Here is a 24,001-nt window from a genome sequence, read left to right on the forward strand (position 1 = left end):
GTTCTTCATAAACATTCTAAGAGCTTCATAGAAAAGTACAATTAATAAGAGTGTTTCTTATTGCTTATCATGTGACAAAAAACACTCGTCGGTGGCAGTAAGGGATTCTCAGACAAGTTGTAGCAGGTTTTATGCTCTACAGAAATTCCATTTCTAAGTAAAACTCAAGATTCTTGAGGTTTGGGTTCTTACAGCTCTTGAACTGGCTGATTCAGGCACTGGTATAAAAGTGTGTGTGATTCTGTAATATCTTGATTCTCTCTCCCTGATTCCTTTTGTCTTGTAACCACAGAAATGGTCAATTTCGATATAGCTCAGTTCTGAGAAAGTTCATCTTCCTTTAAAACATGGCTATGTATGTCAGACTGGAAGACTTTCAATTTTCTTCTGTTCTCATGACAGATGAGTTCTCTCCCTCTTCTCATATTTGAAGTAGTGTTATCGAGTTAGTGTTATTGAATAGGTTCAGACTTCAGTCTGACAGTCGTGGCTATGTAATGTGTATCTCTGCAACTATAGGTGGAAACTTCACAAATTCAAGGTAGCTTTTAATTCTTTCCCATGTCTTTTTTTTTTTTTCTTTAGAATAATTGAAAACAACCCTTTCTTGATGGGATGCAGTCATAGAATATCTGTTTCAGGTGATCAGTGAAAAGCGTGTTTCATAGTATGACGTGACAAGGCCAAGAAACCACAGCTCATCTACGTTAATAGATGACGTACTCCAATAATACAGCACTTATAACTTCAGAAATAGCTGTAATGAAATGGGGTAAACATACAGCTGAGAGGACATGCCTCAGATAGCCCTGTTGGTTGCACCTAAAGCATTCATTCTTCCTTCTCTCCCCTTTTGGGAGAAGTATCTATTTTCTCTGTCTCCCTCACTGCCTTTTTCATTACAGTGCTCAGAATATTAGTGGACAGCAAGTGTGTGCTCTCTTGAGGTCAGACATAAAGACTTTCTGTTATTAGAGGTAATATGAGGTAATATTTAGGATAATTTACTTAGTTATTATTTACTCAGTATCTTTTAAAAGCTAAACTGAGTTGGAAACTTCGTCCTTGGTGTATTTTATTCACTTAAACATCCGTACTTGAGGCCTACGAGTTGCATTCTGAACTGTAAAACTAAACTGTAAAAGCAACCATGGATGTATCTAAAGGGTACTGACCAACTACTGTGCTGCAGGAGTGTGCCAAAACTGGGTGTCTTCTAGTAAACATACTCTAAGGTTATATGGTCAAAAGTGGTTCTTCTGCTGCCCTTCTTCCCCCATCCGGAAAATAAATAGCCACTGATCTCTTAACAGAAATGAGTTTAAGATATATGCCAGGTTCTAGAATGAGAAGGGTGCTCCAAGGAAGAATAGCAGCTGTATGCTGTCAAGATTTTCAGAAAAGCTTAACTGAAATCAGACTGTTTAAAAAACAAACAACAGCAACAAAAGAACTTGTATTGCTTGAGAGTGACTTCTGCCTGTCTTAGCTATAATTTGACTGAAATGCTGACTTATGCAGCATTTCATCAGGAAGACCCCTAGAATAAGTGGTGAACATCTGTTAGGGAAAAAAATGAGACCTCATTATGTACAATGAAAGCTAGTACAGTGAAAAATAGGGCTTTTACAGCAGAGTTGTTTTTGGAGAACATGTGGAGGTTTTTTCATTTGAAAGGGAGCACGGACATTGATTTATAAGAATGAGAAGTTAAGGGCCACCTGGCTGAATGTGTTCTGCTGTGACTTTACCACATAATTTTCATCAATGATTTTGATCTTATTTTAAAATGCATGGTGAAGTAGCTCGGGTCTGATAATCAAGAAGTGACAGAGTGGTGCTGATGGCTGTACATACAGAAGGAAGCTTTGGCTTTTATTCCTATAGGTCTAGTTATAGCAACTAGCAAAAATCCTTTTTATAGTAACATTTTTCTTCAGTGGCACTCTAATTAGAAATTGGTGCTGTAGGTGGTATCGTTCTGTCCAGCTGGTGGCCTGTGTGAGGACCTGATCTGCTCTGGCACCTCTTGTGCTGTGATTTTGCTCTCTCTTCACTGAGTCTATGCTAGAAGAGACTTAGCCCTGCAAGGGCTGTCTTGTGTTTTTGAGTGGAATAGGTTGACATCAAGCAGCTGTAATGCCTTATAACCGGTGTCTGGCCTCGTACAGCGTGGATCATCTTATCCTAAATTCTGGGAGCACAGTCTTGTATAAGGGAAGATTGTGGCTGAGACACTGTCACATTTAGATACCACCTATTCCTTATTGCTCCTTTGATGTTAATTTGGTCTTTAAGATAAAGTTACAGATCTAGTACGAAGACAGTTAATGGCTGAAAATAAATCTGTTTGTTTAACCTTTTGCCGTTCTTTGTTGCAGCTCTCAAGTTCCACTTACAAATACAGGAGTGAGGAATTCAAGAGGCAGTTTTCTCATCTGCCAGATTCAGAGAGACTCATTGTAGGTAAGACAATGACACCAAAAGCTCTTGTGTTAGGCTGATAATTTCTGACTGCAGCTGTACCAAGGCTTTTTTTTAATGGCATATTCAATCTGTAGCTCAGCATTTTCTGTTCTCCTATCTCTAAACTACTATCAAATACCTGTAGGGAAAGCCTGGCCCAAAGTCCTTTCATGTACTGCCTAGTTTTGGAAAAGCTGGACTGTTGTTTGGGTTGAGAAGTGAAAAAAAAAATATACAGAGTTATCTGGTTCATCTGTATATTGGGTGAAAGCTTCTTGGTTTCTTTTACTACTGCTACTTTTTACTGAGTGACAAAATACCCACTGGAAGTGGTGAAGGTGTGACTGGTGCATGTTAGCTGACAAGCTGGGAAGAAGGGGTTACTCTGTAAGATCACGGTGAGCGCTTAGCCTGTGAGTGTAATATGCTTGTATTGAATTGTGCAATGCAAGTGTGAGAACAGAGGTAGAAGTAAATCCTAAGAGCACTGGATTTGTTTTATGTTCTTTTCAGAGTGAATGACTGACTTGGTAACTCTTGAAGCATTGTGATTACTCATTTTCCTATCCTTTGAGTGTGTGAAGAGTCCTCTTTATCTCTTTGAAGAGGAAATTAATTATGGTTGAATTAGTTGTTACAGATGTTGTGAGAGAAGGTAGGAATTCTGTAGTTGTACTGGCTTTGTTTTGAGGATACAAAGGCAAGGAGTGTTGCTTCATTGACCCAGTTAAGCAAGTAGATCATCCATTGCCTATAGCATTTCCTTTGCTTTCTGGAAATAAGCCTGAACCATTGTGCTTGACACCTTGACTGGTGCTTATTTCGGGACTGAGAGTGACATAGAGGTCACCTGCAGTTCAAGACGCTGAAAGACAAGTACCAGCTGTATGTTTAGAAGACAGAAAAACTGGTAATTGAAAGGAAAATAATCGATTACCCTTGGAAAACCAAAGACTTTTTTTTACTGCCCAAAGTAGCTTATCCATAGGCTGAGCCAGCAATGTGCCCTGGCTTCTAAGAAGGCTACATTAAGCAGAGTATTGCCAGCAAGTTGTGGAATAAGACCTTTCTCTCTATTCTACGTGTTGTATCTGGAGTACTGTGCCCAGCAAAAGGCTTCACAGTGCAAGAGAAACATGGACTTACTAGAAAGAGTACAAGGGCAACCAAGATGATTAGGGGATTTAGAGCACCTCTCCTTGGAGGAGAGGTTGGGACTGTTCAGCTGGGACAGTTCAGGGAGAATCCCTTTGATGTCAGTAAATATCTGTAGAAAGAGACAATGTAGCCAGGCTATTTTCAGTTGTGCTTGATGCCCAGACGAGAAGCAGTGGGCAAAAGCTGGGGCAGAGGAGGTTCTTTCTAAACATTGGGAATCATTTCTTTACTATGTGAGTGACTAACTACTGGCACAAGTTGCCTGGAGAGGTTATGGAGCTTCCCTCCTTGGAGATCTTCAAAAGCTACCTGATATGGCTGTCCCTGCTTGAACAGGAGGTTGGATCTAGTGGCCTCCAGACTTCCAATCTTAACTGTTCTGTGGTTCTGATGACATGGCTGCAGGAGTAGAAGTACAACTCAACTCTAAGTAGGAGTAGTGAGGAGCGTGGTGCAATGTGAGGTGTAGGGAAAGAGAGGCATCTGGCAAAGAGTTTTGGCCTATAGTGTCTAACTTATCACTACTTTGCTTCTTCAGAACTCTACCTGCCTGTTTTGCTCCATGGAAAAAAAAAAAAAATCAAAAGATGACAAGCGTGAAATTCTACCTCCTTTCCCTGTAGTGGTGCATTTTATTCCATTTTTATTTCTTGCCTTGCAGGTGAGTCTATTTGTGCTGCCTGACCATTGAGTAACAGCTGCACTAAGAGCTGAGCATTGTTTTTATACAGAAGCAGCATTGTAGCTGTTTCTCAAGTTCACATCTCATCTTTTGCAACCTTCAAGGCAGAGAGTATTGAGAGGCAGTATATGCTTGTTGCATGCCAAGTTTCTTCCAAGTTAATGAAAGAGAAATTAGGGCTTTCACTTGCATGGAAATGGTTAAATCCTTGTATTCTTTGTCAGCCCAGGAGGCAGTTACACTCTGAAATATCTTCCTCATTTAAAAATGTTGAAGTTCAGTACAGAAGTAAGACAAAAGAAGATAGCATTACTTCCAAGGTTTGATTTTTTTCCTCCTTGCACAGGACTGATTTAGAAAGCAGTGGAGCAAATTCTGAAGCACAGTTTCAATTAACAGAGTTAATTAACAGTTAAATTATTTGGTAACGATTAATGTCAACAATATTGCATTTTTCTCTCAGATGCAAAGTTACTATTTTATAATTATTTTTTTGTTGTTGTTGTTACTCTATAACATGTTGCCACTTAACTCTTGCATCTTCCATGTTAAGAACTGTTCTTTTGCTTGATTCAGAGAAAGATATCACAGGATTTACACTCCTCAAAGAAGCTGTAGCTCATCAAAAGAACTGTAATGATTCCTGCTTGTAATTTAACTGTTTTAAAAAGCCAAATGCATGCAACAAAAAAAACTATTCTGCTGTAATGAGCAAGAACTGCTCATTAACACCACCTATTTTATTATGTTGGCCCACAGTTTAAGAGGTGAGTGGTGGTATGGCTGAACCTTCCTACCAATATTTCCTTACATGTTGTTGCCATGAGGCAGATGGCAGCAGAGGGGCAGTCTGACAAAATGGCATCTGACATGGAAGTGTAGATGAAGCAAAGGTGAATTTCTCCACGTGAGGGGAAAAAAAAAGTCACCTATTGACCTATTCATTGGCTTGCTGAATATTTATGGAAACTAGACAGTGAATTTAAGGCGCAGTGAGGCAGTGGGTGGTGCATTTCAGCAGTAGTGACTGCAACATGAAATATGGTCCGTGTTCTGGACCAGCTCATCAGTGTGAATCAATGGGTTGTGACCAGGAAACTCTGTAGAGCTGAATATCAGCTTCAATGTATTAGAAAACCATGGTGGCAATGTTGGAATATCACAAAGTTTGCACCAGGTGAATCCCATGAGTGTTTACCCAGAGCAGAAAGAACACTGTAAGCAATTTGTCAGGACCTCTTGAACCAATATGAGGCTGAAAGTGAGTTTCTGGGTTGCATCATTACTGGTGTGTGAGATATTGGTATCACCACTATAAGCCAGTGTCGGATCTACCGTCTGTGGAGTGGTGACATATGAATTCCCCACTGAAGGGAAAAGTTTAAGATGCAGCTCCTGGTGAGTAAAGTGATGAGTACAGTGTGCATACCCTCTTCTAGGGTAAGAGGGGGATAATCCTTCTGGATATCCTGCAGCCTGGACAAACTGTTGGTGCTGACTAAGCTGAAAGCTCTGCCTTAAAGAGTCCAGCCAGAAACGATAACCTTTCTGTTGCAACACTGTAACATCAGGCCTCAAACCAGTTTGAAGACTGTGGAGCATGTTGCCAATCTTGGCTGGGCCATTCTGTCACGTCCACTGTATAGTCTGTCTAGTCAAACCTATAGATTTGGCACCTTTCAACTTTCATCTGTCCACACTGACGTGGGCAACGTTTTCCTAGTAAAGGTGCTGTCACAGAACGTGTGAAACAGCAGGCCATCTCCTTGATGCAGATTTTTGAGTGCAGCATGCAGGCTCTTGTTCATAGCTAGTGAAAATGCGTAGCTGAACTGTGGTGACTGTGCTGAGCAGTAGTGTTTTGTAGCTGAGAATTTGCTGTATCATAGTTGTGCTTTATAGCTGTTGTAATGTTCATGGAAATAAATAGGAAGAATTAATTTTGGAGCAAACTTTCAAAGATCATATGAAATAATTCTATGATAATAAAAGGTTTAGACTTTCAAAATGGGAGTTTAAAGGAGTGCCACTAACTTTAATTTGTCTGAAAATTATTGTTTCCAGGTAGCATCTTAAGTTACTGGATCTGATAACACAAAAGGAGAAATGCTAACCTCTTCCTTTGTTTTGACATTGTCTTTTGTAGGTAGGTCAGGGTGTTGCTTGTCACTCGCCCAAGCCTCCCAGGGGAGTAATTTTGTGCTAGCTCTGCAAGAAAGGAGGAGTATTTTTTTGGATATTGTTTCTAGTATGGGTATCTGGCTAGTAGTACGTGAATGAGGAAAAAGTAGTAAGATGCTCCCATAAAGTGCTAGATAGTACTTATAGGTTTAAATAGGAGCCAGTCTTCCAAACATAAAAGTTAGATGGAAACGTTTTGATATTAGTTTCTGGAAGTCCTTAACCTCAGACTCTTGCTGCCTTCTCTATCTCTCCAGCACTTTGGTTTTGGACTTTTCTTGAATTTTAAACGTGCACTTGAAATGTATTCGTTTGGAATTTAAGTTTGTGAAATTGTTTGGGCTTGTACATATGCTTCGTGCATCTTGTGAGAAACTTTATTTGTACTCACTTGAGGGAAAATCCAGGAGATTTACCATTAAGTTAGTGTGATGAGAGACTTCTGAACTTTTTGCAGCTTGGACAAGAACTGTGTTCATCTTTTTGATGCATACAAAATAAAAATGATAGGTTGGAAAATAACAAAGTGTTTTTCAGAATAAAAAAGGAGAAACACTTTGATACTTCTACAGTTGAAATCACTGAAGTTCTGTGTGAACAGATGCCTATTATGTAAGAAAAAACAGAATGCAACCTCTAGGTTGTAGCTTTCAGAAGCGGTCTGTCTGTCTGAACTTTCTTTCTGTATGACTAAAGAGAACTTTGACATTTATTTCCATATCCTCACTTTAGTGCTGAGTGCTTCTGGAAGAGTTTGAGTCTTCAGGCTCTTGATGAAAATTCTCTCAAAGACTTAAAAGTGCAAGCAAATCCTCATATCTCAGTTTTGATCAGCAGGTATCTGATGATGGGTAATTGCATTCCAGATGAAAAATATTCCTTAGTAGGGATGTTTCGGCCTGAGGCGGTGTCATAATAAAAACGACAGTCAAGTGATGAAAATATCCCCTGCCTAAAGAACTGGATTGCTTCAAGCTGTCTTTTAATGTCTTACTCTGCAGATAGCTTTAGCTAGTGATAGGATCTGTTCAGTGGAAAATCATTGCTGTGCTACAATATATGAATAATTGTTACGTAGGAGTTGGTAGTAGAATCTGTTATACTATAAATTGTCTGTGTATTGTTTTATTTAGGCTCTCTAATGCTTGACTAATGTTTGTGACTATTTCTCCTATGTATTCCTACTTCTTCTCTGAAAACACAGGATAAGGCACAGGGGGTCAGTGTATGAAATATTGTCTTTATACAGGTATTTCTATTGACTCTGACTTTGAGGTGTTCCCAAACAATAGCTTGGGTTCAACCCAACGCAAGTCTGCCATCAGAGTTGAAAAGAGTGGAAGAAATGCATTTTGATTTGTATTGTAATACCATTATCTCCTTTTAAGTTAACATGCTTGGGTCTACTGAACTGCAGTAAGTGAGTAAACTTGCTCTTTCTCTCTATATGCAGATTATGCTTGTGCGCTCCAGAAGGATATCCTGCTGCAAGGACGCTTGTATCTCTCTGAAAACTGGCTCTGTTTCCACAGCAACATCTTCCGATGGGAGACTACAGTAAGATTTCTTAGCGTACTTGAAACCCATTTCTTTGTCCTTGTAGTATCAGGATGTAAGATCTGTTTGAGGGACTTTTATCCTGTCCATCTCATGCTGAGCCTATATCCCTGAGTGGAAATGCAAATCTGTTGCACCATAAAATGAGGGTAGTCTTGGAGATGTCTGAGCAGAAATAAGCCTACTCGGTCATTCAGTATAGGAAGACATTTGGCAATTGTTTTCTTCTTAAAGCTGATCTTTTACAATTCTTTAATGATTTGCCTTGTCATATATATTTGTATATATAAAGTATCAGCATCTAAGAATAACTATAGGCAATCTGAAAAATAACTTTGGTACAAGTTCTCACGTTGTGGTGTGTAGCTTTTGATCAGTAAAAGCAGAAGTAGATATTCATGGTATATTGGCTCTTTTTCTTGAAATTAGCTTAATGAGTTAAGTTTTCATGAAAGCAGTTGTTGCAACCTGCTGAATAAATAGCATAAAGAAGTGAAGAGAAATGGAAGGTAGCCTAGGTAAAGGTGATGGTGATGTATCAAAACATGCAGCTGAGAAGGCTGACAACTTAATCTCTTGAATTCTATCTGCTTTGACATATACAGTGCAGGCAACAGGTAGTTTGTGTACTTAAGAAGGTATGGAAATACTCAATTAAAAATCATGCTTAATTTCATCAAATGGATTTGATGATCAAAATTTTCTTGTAGACCTGATACTTTAAAAAAAAAAAAAAAAATCCTTTTGAAATCACAGCCTGTATGGTTTTATATAGTTGGTATTTTGCCCTTCATTGTGGAGTGCTGCTGCATGGGTGGAAGGAAAGAAGAGAGAGAACAACTTGCCTCTCTAACCCTAATATGAAAGAAGAAATTGTTCTGAAATCAACTTAATTTGCTCCAAATTTGGGATGCTTGCTGTGAAGGTTAGCAAATGGAGACAACTGCCTTCAAAATCTTATTTGTATTTCATTCTGGTGTTTGGGATTAAAATTTTGAGTTCTTCTTGCGTGTTCTATGATTCTGTAAATTGGAAAAAAAGCTTAAATTTAAAAAATATATTTATTCTCTTTCTGCTTAGATTTCTATTGCTTTGAAGGATATCACTTTCATGACAAAGGAAAAGACTGCTCGGCTCATTCCAAATGCCATACAGATAGCAACAAAAGGAGAAAAGGTGAAAACCTGAATCTAAATACATTTGTCTTTTAAATGATAATTTCCAGAACTGAGCACTTCTGGTTTTGAATATGTAGCTTTCCCTGACAAGTTTTTAAACATTACTAGAATTAGAAGGCAGACTTGAAAGCTGATGTGCACAGAGACCAACTATCAACTCTAGCTTGATTACAAACCCCACTGATAACACTGATGCAGTAACCTGAAAGGGGAATTCTTGTCCTACTGGTTATCAAAGTCTACTTAAAAACTAAAAATGCAGGAAATGAATTCAGAATGTCTTTGGATTTGTTATTTTTGTGTTCTCATCGGATTTAAATGTTCCATAAGAAATTGCTGAAAATGAAAGGACTGTGATGCATGGGCTTTGAGTCATGGAGAAATCTACACGTAAACTATCCAATTTTATTTGGTAGAAATAGTTGTTTTCTGGGACTTGAATTTGGATGAAACTGAGAACTGTGATGCAGAATGCTCATGTCCAATGTGTATTTCATGATACCTCTTCTGGCAGTGTCTCAAAAGTGAGACTTCTTGACTGGATACAGAAGATAATTTTCTAGGATGATTCTGGAGCTGTTCTCTCTGAAGGGGCTATGATTCCTGTTGTTTCACATTTGGCTGCTCCCTCTCAATTTCTTCTAAAAACATTAACTTCTTTCATCAAAGAAGATATTTTTTCTCTACTGAACCAACTTCTAAATAGTTAAAACTACAAATGACACATTAACTTGATTTCTGATTTTAATTATTGTAATTTTGCGTCCCATGTGAAAAGATTTAATAAAAGGAGTATGTAGAGGTAGGATGGAAAGGGCTGTGACCTTTAAGAAATAGGCATATACATCTGATTTGTTTCACTTCCCATTTGGAAGTGGATGAAAGGCTTCATGTATTTAGTTGAGGGGTACAAATGGTTGCAATTGAATGCCCAGACAAGCAAGAGTTTTTATATGCTCTGACTACTGGAGATCTAATTCTTGCTTATTAGAAGTGATTAAGAAGTATTCAGTGTGAGGAATATGCAGTTACTGAGGAACATGCAATTACTGAAAATGTTAGAATGTTTAAGGTGAAAGGAAGCATTGTGGTTTTCTTTAAATACCTACAAGTGAGATTTTCATACTTTTTTCCTACAGTTTTTCTTCACATCGTTCAGTGCAAGAGACAGAAGCTACCTCAGTATCTTTCGCTTATGGCAGAATGTGTTGTTGGATAAGGTAAGCTTCTAATTGCTGGTGCCTGTGGTTGAATAACAAAAGAATCTTTTGTAATATATGGAGATGCATCTTGAGGGAGAGACTTTCCTGAAGAAAAGATTAACTCTGTCTTGACACGGAATTCTAACCTCATGGTCTCCTTTGCCTCCTTGCACTTCAGATGGCAAATAAGCTTCTTATCCTTTTTGCTTTTATACTGCTGTGTATAGCTTTGCTGGTTATTTTTGAAGATAGGTTGCATGCTTCTCTATACTAACTTAGGGAGGTATTTGTGTATATTTCCTTCAAGATTTCTATGGCTAACTTGTAGTCAAAAGAGCGAGTGTCTTTTTCAGTGAAAACTTTCTTTTCCTTTTAAGAAAAAAAAAAAAAAAGCCCAAAGTCACCTTCTCAGATAAGTTAGAACCTTTGCCAGCCATTCATTAAAATTCCTCTGACCTTGAATAAATGCGACAAAAGTAGGCTGAATGATATGGGAGTGTATTTTGGCAACTCCTGTTTGTTAGGTTGATTTATGTTTCAATTTGTGGGCACATAAGCTAATCTTTCTAAAAATGTACTGATAATTTTGTTGCAGAACATCAGTGTAAGTAATGCAGTTTTTGAAAACAGTCTCCTTCCTGTTTATGGCTCTCATTGTTTGAATATTCCAATGTATTTGCAGTTGAATACTGAAATATCTCTTTCAGTCTGTAGTGTAGTGGTACCCAAAGGCTTAAAGCTGTTGCAGTACTGATACAGTTGCCACATACATTTTTGGTTAAATGAGTGTTAAGGCAGCCCAGAGGCACTTCTGTAACCAAAAGCTGAAAATCAAAGAAAATGCCAATTAAGGCAAAATTAATCTGTTTATGAAAATCTTTACTGCTTATTCAACTAGATCAAGTTACAGAGAGGCACTGAGTAGATGAGCACATGCCCTCATCAGAGGGGCAGTATACATTTGAAAGGTACGTCTTAGCTCTGAGGCTCTGGTGTGGTATGCGGTGCTGTGAGCCTGGTGTTTCTGGGAGGTAGTTGTCAAAGGGATCCTGTCAGGATCTGTGATGCTTGTGACAACGTAATGATCTCCCTGGAACTGTTTCCAAAAGGAGCTGGTTTTAATGTTTCTTCTGCTAGCAGCAGAATATTTTAAACCCTATGGATAATTTAATTATTCTCTGCAGTGTATCTACCAGTCTAGGCAATGACGTGGTACTGTTAAATTATGAAATAAAGTTATTCGTGTCTCGTCAGAGGGAAACTCTGTAAGCAGCTGTCACAGTGTTGGTTTGCACCACCTTATCGTAGATAATCCCAGGGTTGCAGATTTTGATCCTGGGGTTTGGAATTGCACGTGCTTCAAATTGTGTTAGCACAACTGTCGATTTCAGTTGCTAGCTGTGGCCTTTTCAGAACTTCCTAGCTGTTGAGTTTGTGTTACACAGTCTCACTTCTTCTGAAGAGCAACTTACCTGCTTTACCCAGTATACTCTAAGCTTTTACCCCCTGCAGAACTTCTCAGGAGGGTCAGCATGCTCTTTACCAGATCTCCATCTTGTGGCCATTTTGCCTTGTACTTAAGTGTCATGTTCATAGACAGTTCAACAATTAGTCTTCTGTGAAGCCTGCCTTTTGGATTAGAAATTGTATTATGTAGGAGAAAGACATGGAATACGTGTAACCATTTACTCTAAGCTTAATTAGGCCAAGATGCTGTCCTCTAACTTCTTCATGGTCTCATAAGGATTCCTGATCACTTTAGCTGAGCTGCAATTCTGTAGCTCGTAGCTTCTCTGTACTTGATGCAGTTCACGTTTGTTTCCTTTTAAATCAGTGGGTAGCCTCCTCTTAAGATGGCACTTTTCTTTTTAAAATGTCCATGTAAAGACTTCTGTTTGAGGGGGGGAAAAAAATCCGCCTTTAATTCCTGTTGCAAAATGTAGTCGAAGTGAACCTTCTAGGTTTTTACCATGCCACTGTTTTTGAAATGCTTCTGTTTAGAAGGGAAGCATCATGGAAAATAAGGAATCATTAATGTAGGTCTGGAAGAGACATGACACCAACCTTGATAAAACAGATAGCAGCTTTCCCATCCACTGAAGCTTTAAATAATGCATCAGTTTATTAAATCAGCAATGATTCCTGCTTTTCAACAGGCTTTCCAAATTGGCAGAAACAATTTTAGTCATGGTTGTTATTGATAGAAAGAGCAATGGCATTTATACTATCGCTTTATTCTCCTGAAGTTCATGGATGTCAAATATCCCTCCAGTTTGAGGGAGAAAGAACAAATTAAAATATAATTAAGCAGATTATTCAAATTCCAAACAAACACAATGTTCCTTATTTCTGATAGAACAGGCTCTTAACTCCGTCTCAATTCCCATGAGTTCTTGTCCTTAGAGTTGGATTATTTTCCTTTTATTCCTTTGCTTTGCTTGATAGAGATTTGCACCAGTCTCCAGGTGCTGAAGCAGGGTGTGAGAAGGGACCAGAACTTCAGTTGAAGTGGGGTTCTTGTGGCAAACATCCTCTGGGGCAGCAAATCAACCAGATTCTAAGGCAAGGTTTTGAAAAAGACTTGTTGCACCTTTGCATTCAGCAGAGGTTGTTTTAAAGATCAAAGAGGGCTGAGTTTGATTTTGACCTTCATGTTCGGGCAGTTTTAACTGAACCGAGTGTTCACTGTTACCCTTTGCCATTGTAATCAAGAAATTGGGTAACATTCCATGTTAGAGTTGCTTGGTTTGAGAGTGTGTTTGTGTGTGGGGTGTCCCTGGATTAAATATTTGTGCAGTATCTTGTCTTTACTTTTGCACCTGTCTGCTGGGGTAAAAATCAGTAGCTTTGCTTACGGTATTTTGTAGGACAGCCTGTTTGATGCCACCACTTTAACTGCTGTGACATGAAGTACTGATACTATGTTCCAGGCTGAAAGGACAAAAATGTGCACCACTGCTGTTTTTAGCCTTTTTTTTTCTTTTTTTTTTTTCTTTTTTCTTTTTTTCTTTTTTTTTTTTTTTAATATAAAGAACTGAGAAATAATCTAGCACAGAGCATCACCTTGAGTGGGCAGAGTAGTCTGGATTTAGTTTCAGCTTTACAAGTTTCAGAGCCACTCCAGACTGCTTCTGCTCAGAGACAGAAATCTGAGCCAGAAAAGTCATGCCCTCTTTGCCTTTAGAACTAATCTTTTCTGATTATAGTACAGCAAGTCTGATTTGAAGCTGGGCTGACTATTAATGACTTACTGTATCTAACTGAGCTAGAAATAATTGAGTAGATTGCAAGAATCCTGACTCTAGAAACAGAAGTTAGTAATATTGACTTTTCAAAACCACAGGAAACAACTTTATAGATTACTAAAATGCACAGCTTGTAGTTTTTCTTTCTGTGAATCAGTGAGTTCCTTGTACAAGAACGGGCTGATAAGCCTGCAGACTGATGCAGACCGTGCTGATGAGTGTAGTGGTGCTTAGCCATGGCAGGTCTCTTAGGACTGGAAAAAAAGCTGGGAAAGTACTGGGTAACAGAATGAAAGCAGCCATTTAATGTCTGGTGGACAGGTGGGCTCTCAGGGTGTACCTCAGTCGTATTTTAAAAACAGGTAGGCACTGTCTGTTTTCAGCCAATTAAAGAGAAAGCTGAAGCACACAGTGTCCCTGGAAGGAAGGTGAGGCAGCTGTGCGTTTGGTGCTTGCCGAGCACCGTGGTGCCCCGCAGGAAATCTCACGGGGCAATGGAGGCTGGTGCTAGCTGTTAGGACCCGCGCTCTCTAGGTGCGTGTTCAGTGTTGTAACGCTTCCTTTGTCCCTGGTGCAAGTAAAGGCAGCGATCTGTGCCAGCAGGGTGCTCGTGGAAAAGCCCGACGTCTGTCCCCTCAGAGAGCAGCCGGCGCCGCCTGTGGCTTCGCGCTTCACCGTGAGGGAGGTGGCCGAGGGGCCGTGCGGTGCCGGCCCGGGGCAGCCCCTGCGGCTGTGGGGCCGGGCCTCGCCGCCGAGCAGGAAGTGGGAAAGGGCCGGGGTGGCCCGGGAGCGGCGGGGAGGAGCCGGGCGGCGGCTGCGGGCCCGGAGGGTGAGAGGAGAAAGTGCCGGGCTGTGTGTATCTGTGTGTGCGTTGGGCGGGGGGAGCGTATGGAGCGGGGCCGCGACCCGGCGTGAGGAACCGACCGTATGTAGGTGAGCGTTTACCTTGGTGCCTGTGCAGCGGCCTTTTTTGGGTGGCTAAAAGTGTAGGTGGTGTAACACTGCAGGCAGAGCAAAGAGGTGGAGAGGATCGCTTAAAAGCCCTTTAAATAATGCACGAGTATTTAATGTGATCATTTCATGCAAATAGTAAGCAGACCTGTGTTACTGCCTCATTAGCATGGTTCTGTTCCCTTGATCAATATGGATCATGACTACGGCACATTTTCCAGTGTAATGCCTGGCTTCTTTGACTAAATACACAAACAATATTATTGCATTTCTTTTTTTTTTTTTTCTTGTTTGGCCCTTTCCTGCCAGAAAAAGTGGACTTTGAAACTAGCTGCTTACTTTGCTGATATGAGTTGGCTGTAAAACTCATTTCCCTAACTTTCCTGATGGTCAGAAAGAATGTGGAATTCATGGAGCTTATAGGGAAAGAGAAGAGCGGCTAGCTGTGAGACGAGGTATTATACCTATGGAGCTTGTGGCAGTGTCCCACCTGCTGCCCCACCTTGGTGAGATGGACTGCTGGCTGAGCTAGCACTAATGTCTGCAGTGAGTGAAGTGCTAGTCTCTCTCTGCTGGTAGAGTGGTCTGCACATCCCAAGGAAACAGGCATGGATCTGTAAAGTTTGTTCGGGATCAAAGGGGGAGGGAGTGAGTGGCTGTCTGCTAGCTACTGGTTTTGTGCCGTGTCTTGTGAAACTCAGGAGGGGGACGCTTTGAAGATATTTCTGAAAACGCTGGTGATAAATGAAGATGCAAATACAAGCATTTTTTTCTTGAAATGCTAGTTTTTTTAACGTCTGGCATTATTGGTTGAACAGTGATGGATTGGGAACATGAAGTAGATGGGAGTTCAGTTCCCCAAAATGCTGAAATCTAATCTTGAAATGTGATACCTAAATGCTTGCAGACCTTGTCAGAAGCAAGGTTAAAGGCTGTGGCGTAATTCAAACTTCTTACTGTTTTACCTACTGTGCCTTACTGCTCCATAGCATAGTTCTTGACTAGCTTGCTTTCTTTCAGAGGCTGACCAAGCAGGAATTCTGGCAGCTGGTGCACCAGAGCTATGGCTCTGAGCTGGGCCTGAACACTGAGGAGATGGAGAGCTTCCACTCATCATCTGAGGACAATGGGCAGTGTCGGTAAGGGGAGACTATAAAGCTTATTGATATACTCATGGGGAAGTAATGTTCTCTTATTTTAGAAACTGCTTTCCAAAGTGCTGCTGTAGCCTTACCTGAAAGGTTAAGCCTAGAGTAAAATTATGCAGAGAACTGAACAGCGTAAGCTGAATATGCATAAAAACTTAATTGTGTTCATTGCTTAAAAGAGGAACACTGCTGAGGCCCCTTATACAGGGAGATAGGAAGACCTTGCTGCCTCTGGATTTGCCTGGTGGGAGGGCAGGATAGCTTAAATATCAACTTTTCCTCCTGATAATGTTTGGTCAGGATCTATATGCCCTTCAACAGTTTGGAAGGGCTGAATGGAATGGAGCTATATCTGCTGTTCAAATGCTTTTCCTCACTCTATGGAGACTAAAATACTTGCTTTGTTGTCCCTATGTATCAGGTCTTAGCTTATTTTACATATGATACTCAGGTTGAATTAGAAGAAAACTGTATATGGATATCTTTCTGAAATAGTTTTATTGATTTCTTGGAATAAATATGACCTATATCTTATGAACAGTCTGTGTAATCCTAACAGTGGAGTTTTAATTTTGTATCTATATGTAAATGACTTTGTAAAATTGAACAATGTAACTGGCATCTCTTTTTCATTCCTGCATTATCGAGTATGTGTAATAGGAAAAGAAAACAGTTCACTGCAAGCTTCAAAAAATGTCCCATTAAGTATTTCCTGGTTATCTGTTTTAAAAATAATAATAATAAATGCAGTACTTTGCAACTCAGGAATAATGGATGCAGGAAAAAAGTCTCAGTGTTTCTTCAGATACTTTTTTCTAAATTCACTCAGGGCTACCTCTGTTTCTCTGCAGAGTGCATGCTTTCTATCTCACCTGTGCTTTGTTTTTACTAACAACATAGGCAAAAGCTGGATTTATTGAGGTGGTTATGGTGAGAAGCACGGCTTAAGAGGTAATGAGGTTGATGTGGGAGGATTTAGCTGGTAGGTGTTAATATTAGCAGAATAACTATTGTGTGAGTGCAGGAATTGCTCATTAAAAGCTTAAAAAGGAGATGCGAATTGCATTGTTCAGTTTTACAAAGCCAAGTTTATTTACTTACAGATACGTATGTGGCTCCAAATACATCTTATTTCTTCCTTTGGACAGATCCAGCATTTGTGATGAACCTGGAGAAAGGGATGACAAACTACCTAAAACAGCTGGTTTAGTTCGGGAATCCACACTTCAAACAGAAGGAGAGTCACTCAATAGACACGTGTTGTCAGGTGTAAGTGCTGACTCAATCTTTCTTGCTATTCATAACTGATGAGAAATATTCTGAACTTGTCTATCTGTAAACATAAAATGCATGGGAATTGTAACTTGTGAAATTCATTGGCAGTTCCTGATAGCCTAAGAGGTTTTCACATCAGAAATTGGATATGAATACTGTCAGGTTTCAAGAATATATTTGGGAAGCAAACTTCAGGATAAGATAACATCATTGGTGTGAGTTTCTAATTCACTGCATAATGCTGAGGTTTAGGCCTTGGTCTTCCCAGCTGTAAAAACAAAACTAATCATGTTTTGTCCATCTTCCTATGCACGCTGTGCGTTTCTATGTAAGTGCTTTATGAAAGCAGTACTTGTGTTAACTTCCAATGCTTTTTTGCTTGTGCTATTTCTATTTAAAAAAAATCTCCTCAAGGCTCTTTTGCCTGCTATACATGAGGATTATTAGAGGGTGAGTTATGCTATGTATCCCTGCCTTCAGAGTTCAGCTAGTCTTCTGTTGTGAATATATGAAACCTCTTTTCTTCCACTTTACCCCTGCTTAATTAAACTTATGGAGATCATTTAGAAAGCAGGAAATTAAAAACAAACAAAACAAAACAACCAAAAAACAAAAACACCCTTGGTTAGGATGAGTTTTCCTCATCCTTTCAGTTGATAAAGAACTGAACAAACGTGGGTGGTTTTGTGGTGTTGAATGAATTTGTAAGTGTAATTCTCTATTTGAGAGGGCAAATGCTTTAGCAACGGTATCTGAGTTGCGCACAGCATTTAGCGTGGTTCCTGGGGCTACTATGTGCAGTTATAGTCCTAAAAAGTTACAGGCATTTTCTCTTGGTTAATAGATACCCCAAGGGAGGGAAAAGCAAACAGAGTGCCAAAGCCTGTCGCTATTCTCAGATCAGCTACATAGTTGCTGTTTCAGCTTTGGAAAAATTCAGAGGGAAGAAAGGAGATGCTTGTAACAGTGCTTACTATCATTAAGGTCTTCTGGCTTTTGTTACTTCCTAAAACTTGTTTGGGCTTTTAAGTAGGCTTTAAATAGTTCAGTGGAAATGCAAGTTAGTGGCTAGAGACTGATACCCAGTGAACAAAACCTGTGTTAAAAGCTTAGTTACTACAAAGGGTGTCCCTGAGTCCTAGGAGTCTAAAACAAGAGTTTTTGGAAAGCTGAAGGGAAGGCCTGGGAAGACTGGATGCTGCTGGAATTCTGACTTTTTAGAGTAAGTAAAATTACCCAGGTAGCCTTGATTTGGACTTGTTTAAATCTTATTTGCACAAGAACAAGTCATTTTAAAGTAATGGCTCTGTGTAGAGAAGTGTTTTGTTTACCTACTAGGTGTTGCTCCCAGAGATGTTAGTTGCAGGTGCTAAATCTAATTGGGCATGTAGGTAAGCAGAAATACCCAGGGATTTGATCTATGAGCAGGGTTAATTTTAGGATTCTTTTTGGATAGTCGTGCTTCAAAAAAGTTGTTTAATTATAATATAAAGCAGCAATCTTGATAAATGTGATTATGTATTTTAGCTACACTAAAATATTAATGTTTGTGTTAAACATTTGGTGTTTCTAAAGAATGCGTATGCTCTCCCCACAGCCCAGGATTATAGCAGATATTGTAGAAGCACAAGGGCAGTAAGAGGAGAGGGCAGTGCTTAGAAAGCTTTTATCAAATATCATTGCACTGATGATGCACAGCATAATTGCCTTCCAAAGGCTGGAGAGAAAAAGGCTTAACTCTTTCCTTACTGCTTTGACAGACAAAAGAAATCCACAAGCTCGCTTCAGTAAGAGATCTGAACCAATGAAGGAGTTGGCTGGCATCACTTGGGCTGTCTTGGAAAAAGCTATTATCAGTAGCTGTCTGTGGCTGATTAAATGAAGTCTGTGTAATGCCAGCTGTGGCATGTCTGCTCTAAGTGCAGGTCATCTCTGTATGGAAACCACCTTGCTCCTTCTGCTCCTCTTTAGAAGGCTCTGTAAGGTTTTCCCTATCCTGTAGCCTTCTCTTGGCAGGTCAGAAACAGAAATGCATTGGTACAGAGCTCAGCAGTACTGGACACTTCAGCACTACTAGTTCCTTTCTCCTTTTTTCGTGTGTTGATAGAATGTTATCATTGAAATGTTGGTTATTATCCTCATTTCCATTGTGTACCTGAGTATAACTTCAGGCATGTAGCTCCTTTCAATAGGAGCATTTCTTAATTGGTTGTCTTTGCTGATGCAGTATTTTTTTTTGACCTTTGGGGAATATTTTTGCTCACTTATACTGTGATCGAATTCGCATTTGTCTGTTTTCCAGCCACGCACCTTCTGCTAATGGTTCTCTGTTGCACAAAATAGTAAATGGTCTGTCTTTTGAAAAAAGTCAAGTAGTACAGGAAGAACATGATGATTATTCAAGCAGCGATTGCTTTTAGTTTTGACTCAGTGCTGAATAAATCTTTACTGCAATTAATTGGAGCTACTCAGTTAAGGAAACCTCATTTAATACTATCTGTGTGCTACTGCCTATGGGGACTTCACTGTTCTTGATCCCAGTTCTTTCACTGAACGCAATGGGAGCTTTAAGGGAAGGCTTAGCATGAGAACTAGAACTCTTAGACAAACGTTTTAAGTGGCAGTTTGAAATGCACAAACCTTGTGTATGTGGTTTCACTAGTAATTTCTTCTCAAGGTGTGTGCAAGCTGAACACCCAGTAACTGTAGCCCATGATTCAGAGCTGCATCACTGAGTCAATGGCTGGTGTGGTGGGGCATGCTCTGCTTCTGTACTGGAAATGGTAGCTGATACTCCATTGCTTTATTTCTAGAAGTAGCATTTTATAGGTAACATGACTCTATGAAGTGCTTTTGTTTGTTTTTCTTTTATTTATCTTTTTTGCTTTGTTAAAAGGTGATGAAGCCCTACAAAGTAGGAACATTTTTCAAATATTCAACTGAGGTGACCAAATGTCAGTGAAAAAGGGGTGCTCTGCCTGCTCACTGTGCTTCCCCTTAGGATTGTTGGACTCTTCAAATGGTATAAAAACGAATCTGACAAATGAGAAGTGAATTGCTGCATTAGATTAATGAGTTTATAAATGCCAGCATTGATGCAGGGAAAGGAACTGTAATAGGGAGTAAACTGCCTCTTTAAGGTGGCTCATGGTAAGAAAAGCTGATAAACAAGTCTTGTTACCAGGGTAAAGTGAAAGTCTGAGATAAAGAGTAAGGGAGGCTGGCTGAGGTGGAGGAAATCAGTGCTTGACTGTGTGGTAACTGAGCAGGTAGAATTTCTGGCTTTGGTTGTATTGTTTTTCTTCGAAAATAACTTTTTCTTTTTTCAGTGGCCTATGATTATTAATGATTTTTTTTTTCATATTGCTTTTTTTTTTTTTTTTTTTTTTTTTTTTAGGTGGAAGAGTCTCTAAATGAGAAACAAATAAAGAAGAGCCCCCTTCCATCTTCAGAAAGGAAATCTGTTAAGCTAGTCAGAAGCAGATCTTTAGAAAAATCCTTGGATCTGAATGAGAATGAAAATCTTCAAGAGAAGAGCAGTGCCTCGGACAGTGAAGAAGGTAATTTCTTTTAACTGTTTGGAATCCATAAGATGGCCTTATTCTTGTCCCCTTTCACTTGTAGAGTAAGTTGGAGACCTTTTCGATTTTGTTAAGCCTTTTCAGTATTTCACAGAGTTGAAGCAAAAATGTCTTATCCTAGGAGGAGAAAAAAAAATGTTGGAGGTGTTTAAAGTGAAAATTTTGATTATACTTTTTTCCCTTTGGTGGGTAAAAAGTTGCTAATATCTTATATTAAAAACTTTTTGACAATGTGATGTTCACTTCTCATGCTTTCATGGGCGTGAGAGGTTTTGCATGTCCTAGGGAGAGAGTAAGGCCAGAGCGTGCCTTGCACCCAGACTGGATGACAGTGACATGTGTCCAGATGAAGGACAGAAGAGCTCAGCTTCTGAATACACTGCTAATTTTCTTTCATACACAGAGAAAGAACTGTCATCATCTGCTGGCAGGAAGTGTGAGGCCAGCTCTTAATCTGCCTTTTCAGAGATGGCAATTGAAGGTGCTTGTAGATGCTGTTAGATTGGGATCATTGGAGTGTCTAGGAAAGCTTTCAAAGTAATCGATTGAATTGGCCACCTGCAAGTTGTGGTCTTTGCCTGAGGATATATTTATATTTCAGTTAGCTTTCCTTTTGCTCACCAGTACTGCTTCTGTTTTCTTGAATTCAAATTCAACTCAATGCATATCAAGCTGTATCATTTTTGTGAGTCTACATATTTGGGCAATTTGCTGCTTAATCCCGTACATGTTTAACAGGCTTTACAGATTGTTTACTCAATCTCAGTTGTATCCTATAAAGCTGCAGAAAGCTTCAGCTTTCTGGTGTTGAGAGATTTTGCAGTTTTCCTTTTTGTACTGCCTCTTTCAGCCTTTGGTAGTAAAGGTATGCAGTGAAACAGACTGAAAATAGTCCTGTTGTCTTTGTGCTGCTGTGTGCTGAAGTGATAGCAGCAAATAATAGCTGTCATCCCTGCAACTGATGCTGAGCAAAGAGAGCATATTAAACTGGAGGTGTCTCTTTAAAAGAGAACTGAACTTATGCTGCTTTTATTTCTCCACCTGCCCTCAGGATAAATCTCTTTTATTCAGAGCAGGATTTTCTAGTCACACAGCATCAGTCTTTTCTCACAGGTTCCCTTCTTCATGCTTAGGATTTTTTCTTGTCTGTTTCCTATTGCAGTTGCCCTATACTTTTACAAGGTGAATTCCTTCATGCAGATGAAATTAGCTTACCCACATGGCAAAGGTTTACCCATGCAGTTAACCTCTCTTGTGTCCTGGCAAATAAAGTGAGGGGCAAATTCAAGGCTGTCATTCTCTACCTCCAGGCCCACCTGACACCCAAAGCTGGAATACCAGAGCCTTGGCAAGTAGCTCCCTTGTCCTAGACAATTTTCACACAGCATACTAGGGAAGGGAGTCTCTTCCTGTACACCACTAGCTTCGCTACCTGCATCTTGGTGCTTTTGTTTAGTTTCCTATATTAGTGTGATAAACTTTGACTCATGACAAACTCTTGGCTGAACTAGAAGCTAATATCTATAGTCTCAATTATAAATTTCAGAAGATAAATTTTAGCACAGAATATGTATTCCCAAAATAGAAGCAGCAGATTCTGAGTTTCCTCAAAGGACTTTTTTGTATGTAGAGCTTCTATGTGTGGCTATGAAGCTCAGCAGCAGAAAATACTTTATACAAAGAATGAGAAATAAGATGCTGGAAAACAGTCTTTTGTGATAGAAAGCTTTACTGTGGATGGGGACATCACAAATTCCTGATCTTCTTGAATAACTTTACATGCTGTTTTGTTTCTATGTGTATTAATGACCACCTCAAATGCACGATCTGCAGGAGCATGACTGTGAGATGGGTGCCACAGTAATTGGACTTATCCTATAGATATGGATATGTGGTGCAGAAAATGTTGAAAATAGTTTGGTTGAAATTAGTCCTATTCTTATCAAGAGGTGAAATTCTGGATACACAGCCTTGTATACACAGTGGTAGCAGTGTTGCCTTGTTAACATTTTAATCAAAATCCTGACAGCGTATGTTCTGTTAAATGTATGGCTACCAATAATTTGTTGGTTAGGCATTTGGAGAGTTATCTGTCCTGAATTGTCTAAAGACAGGAGGTTTAAGTTTTATCTTGTGAGCAGGAAAAAGATAACAATATTTCTCAATGCATCCTCTAAGCTAATTTAACACTTTGGTCTTTGAAAAGATAGTAGAATTCTACTATGGTGGCAAACACTGCTGTGCAATCTTCAAATAGGTGGTGTCTGGAAGATGTTCCATCTAAGAGTTGGTCTTATTGACTTATTTTGAAGTGCGTCTGTTTTAAGTTTCTGACTTGCACATTATTCACACAGCGTGCAATTTTTCCCCTATTCCCAGTGGCACAGAAATCCCAGGCAGTGCCAAGAGCTGTGTATATACTTTATTTTTTCCCCTGACCCTCCCTCATCTCCACTGAGTGAAAAAAATCAGAAGTCTTGGTAATTTATCGGACAGCCTCTGTTCTTACTGGTTCAACTCCTTTAATTTGCTTGCAGCATGTATTTAGCTTCACGAGCTGTTGGTTATTAGTGGGAATTTCAAGACCAGAATTTTCTTTCCTGGACCCTTTCCCCCTGCTCCCCTCTGGTTTTCTGGCTCTTCCTTGTCTCACACTGCAGATGTTTTCAAACCTCTGCAATCACTGGTGCGTAATGGTATTATCTGCAAACAGTATTTCACAGCTTGCCTTGCAGTGATGGAAGTGACCTTATGAAGTGCAAGGCAGTAGTGGGGGAGGGAGCAGGCTTGCTACCTTTTTGTAGAACAAGGGTACTCAGGGCAATGTTTGCTTCTGGATTTTTGGGTCCCTGGGGATCCTTAACCCAAAGTCAGGGTAATTTCAGATTCTCTTATCAGATAGTATCTCCGATTCATCTATAAATGTTTTCAGACTGAGAGGTAGCAGCTGGCAATTGCGTACTGCTAAGGGGGTGGAACAGCACTAAAAGCTAAGGGATTAGTCCGATATTTTTACAAGAAAATAATCATTTTTTATAAATAATATTTCTAAGCCAATTCTAGGTAAATTGCTTACAGTTGTGGTAAGTAAAAAGTAGGTATGCTTACCTGTGAGTTAAACCAAAGGAAACAGACAAACATGATTTCTATTTGTAGCAAAGGTGAGCACTCGAGCTTCCTGTTCTGTCCAAATTGCAAGTATGTAATGTGCGTGCTTATTCTTCAGCTATGTTACTGTTTGGGCTCACTGCTTCCTGGAGGATTTCTGTAGATGCTCTGAGTAGCCCAGATGAAAGTGACTTGTCAAGCTCTCGGTACATGCACTGACCAGCTTTTGCTGGTGTGGAGTTGGGGTGTTAATACATGCATGTTGCAGA

The 24,001-nt window shown here is 39.7% G+C and overlaps 1 protein-coding gene across 1 annotated transcript in view; it reads left to right on the forward strand.

Moving 5' to 3' along the window:
- GRAMD1C (GRAM domain containing 1C) overlaps nt 1–24,001 on the forward strand; it is a gene marked incomplete at both ends in the record, with an annotated part of 50,758 nt that overhangs the window by 14,798 nt on the left and 11,959 nt on the right. The window contains 7 exon segments of the mRNA XM_079549591.1: nt 2,382–2,466; nt 7,941–8,044; nt 9,125–9,220; nt 10,362–10,442; nt 15,641–15,759; nt 16,917–17,037; nt 20,441–20,603. Of these exon segments, the coding sequence (XP_079405717.1) occupies nt 2,382–2,466; nt 7,941–8,044; nt 9,125–9,220; nt 10,362–10,442; nt 15,641–15,759; nt 16,917–17,037; nt 20,441–20,603 (769 nt within the window).

This window comes from Tetrao urogallus, assembly GCF_951394365.1.
Source record: "Tetrao urogallus genome assembly, chromosome: 1".
NCBI classification, from domain to species: domain Eukaryota; kingdom Metazoa; phylum Chordata; class Aves; order Galliformes; family Phasianidae; genus Tetrao; species Tetrao urogallus.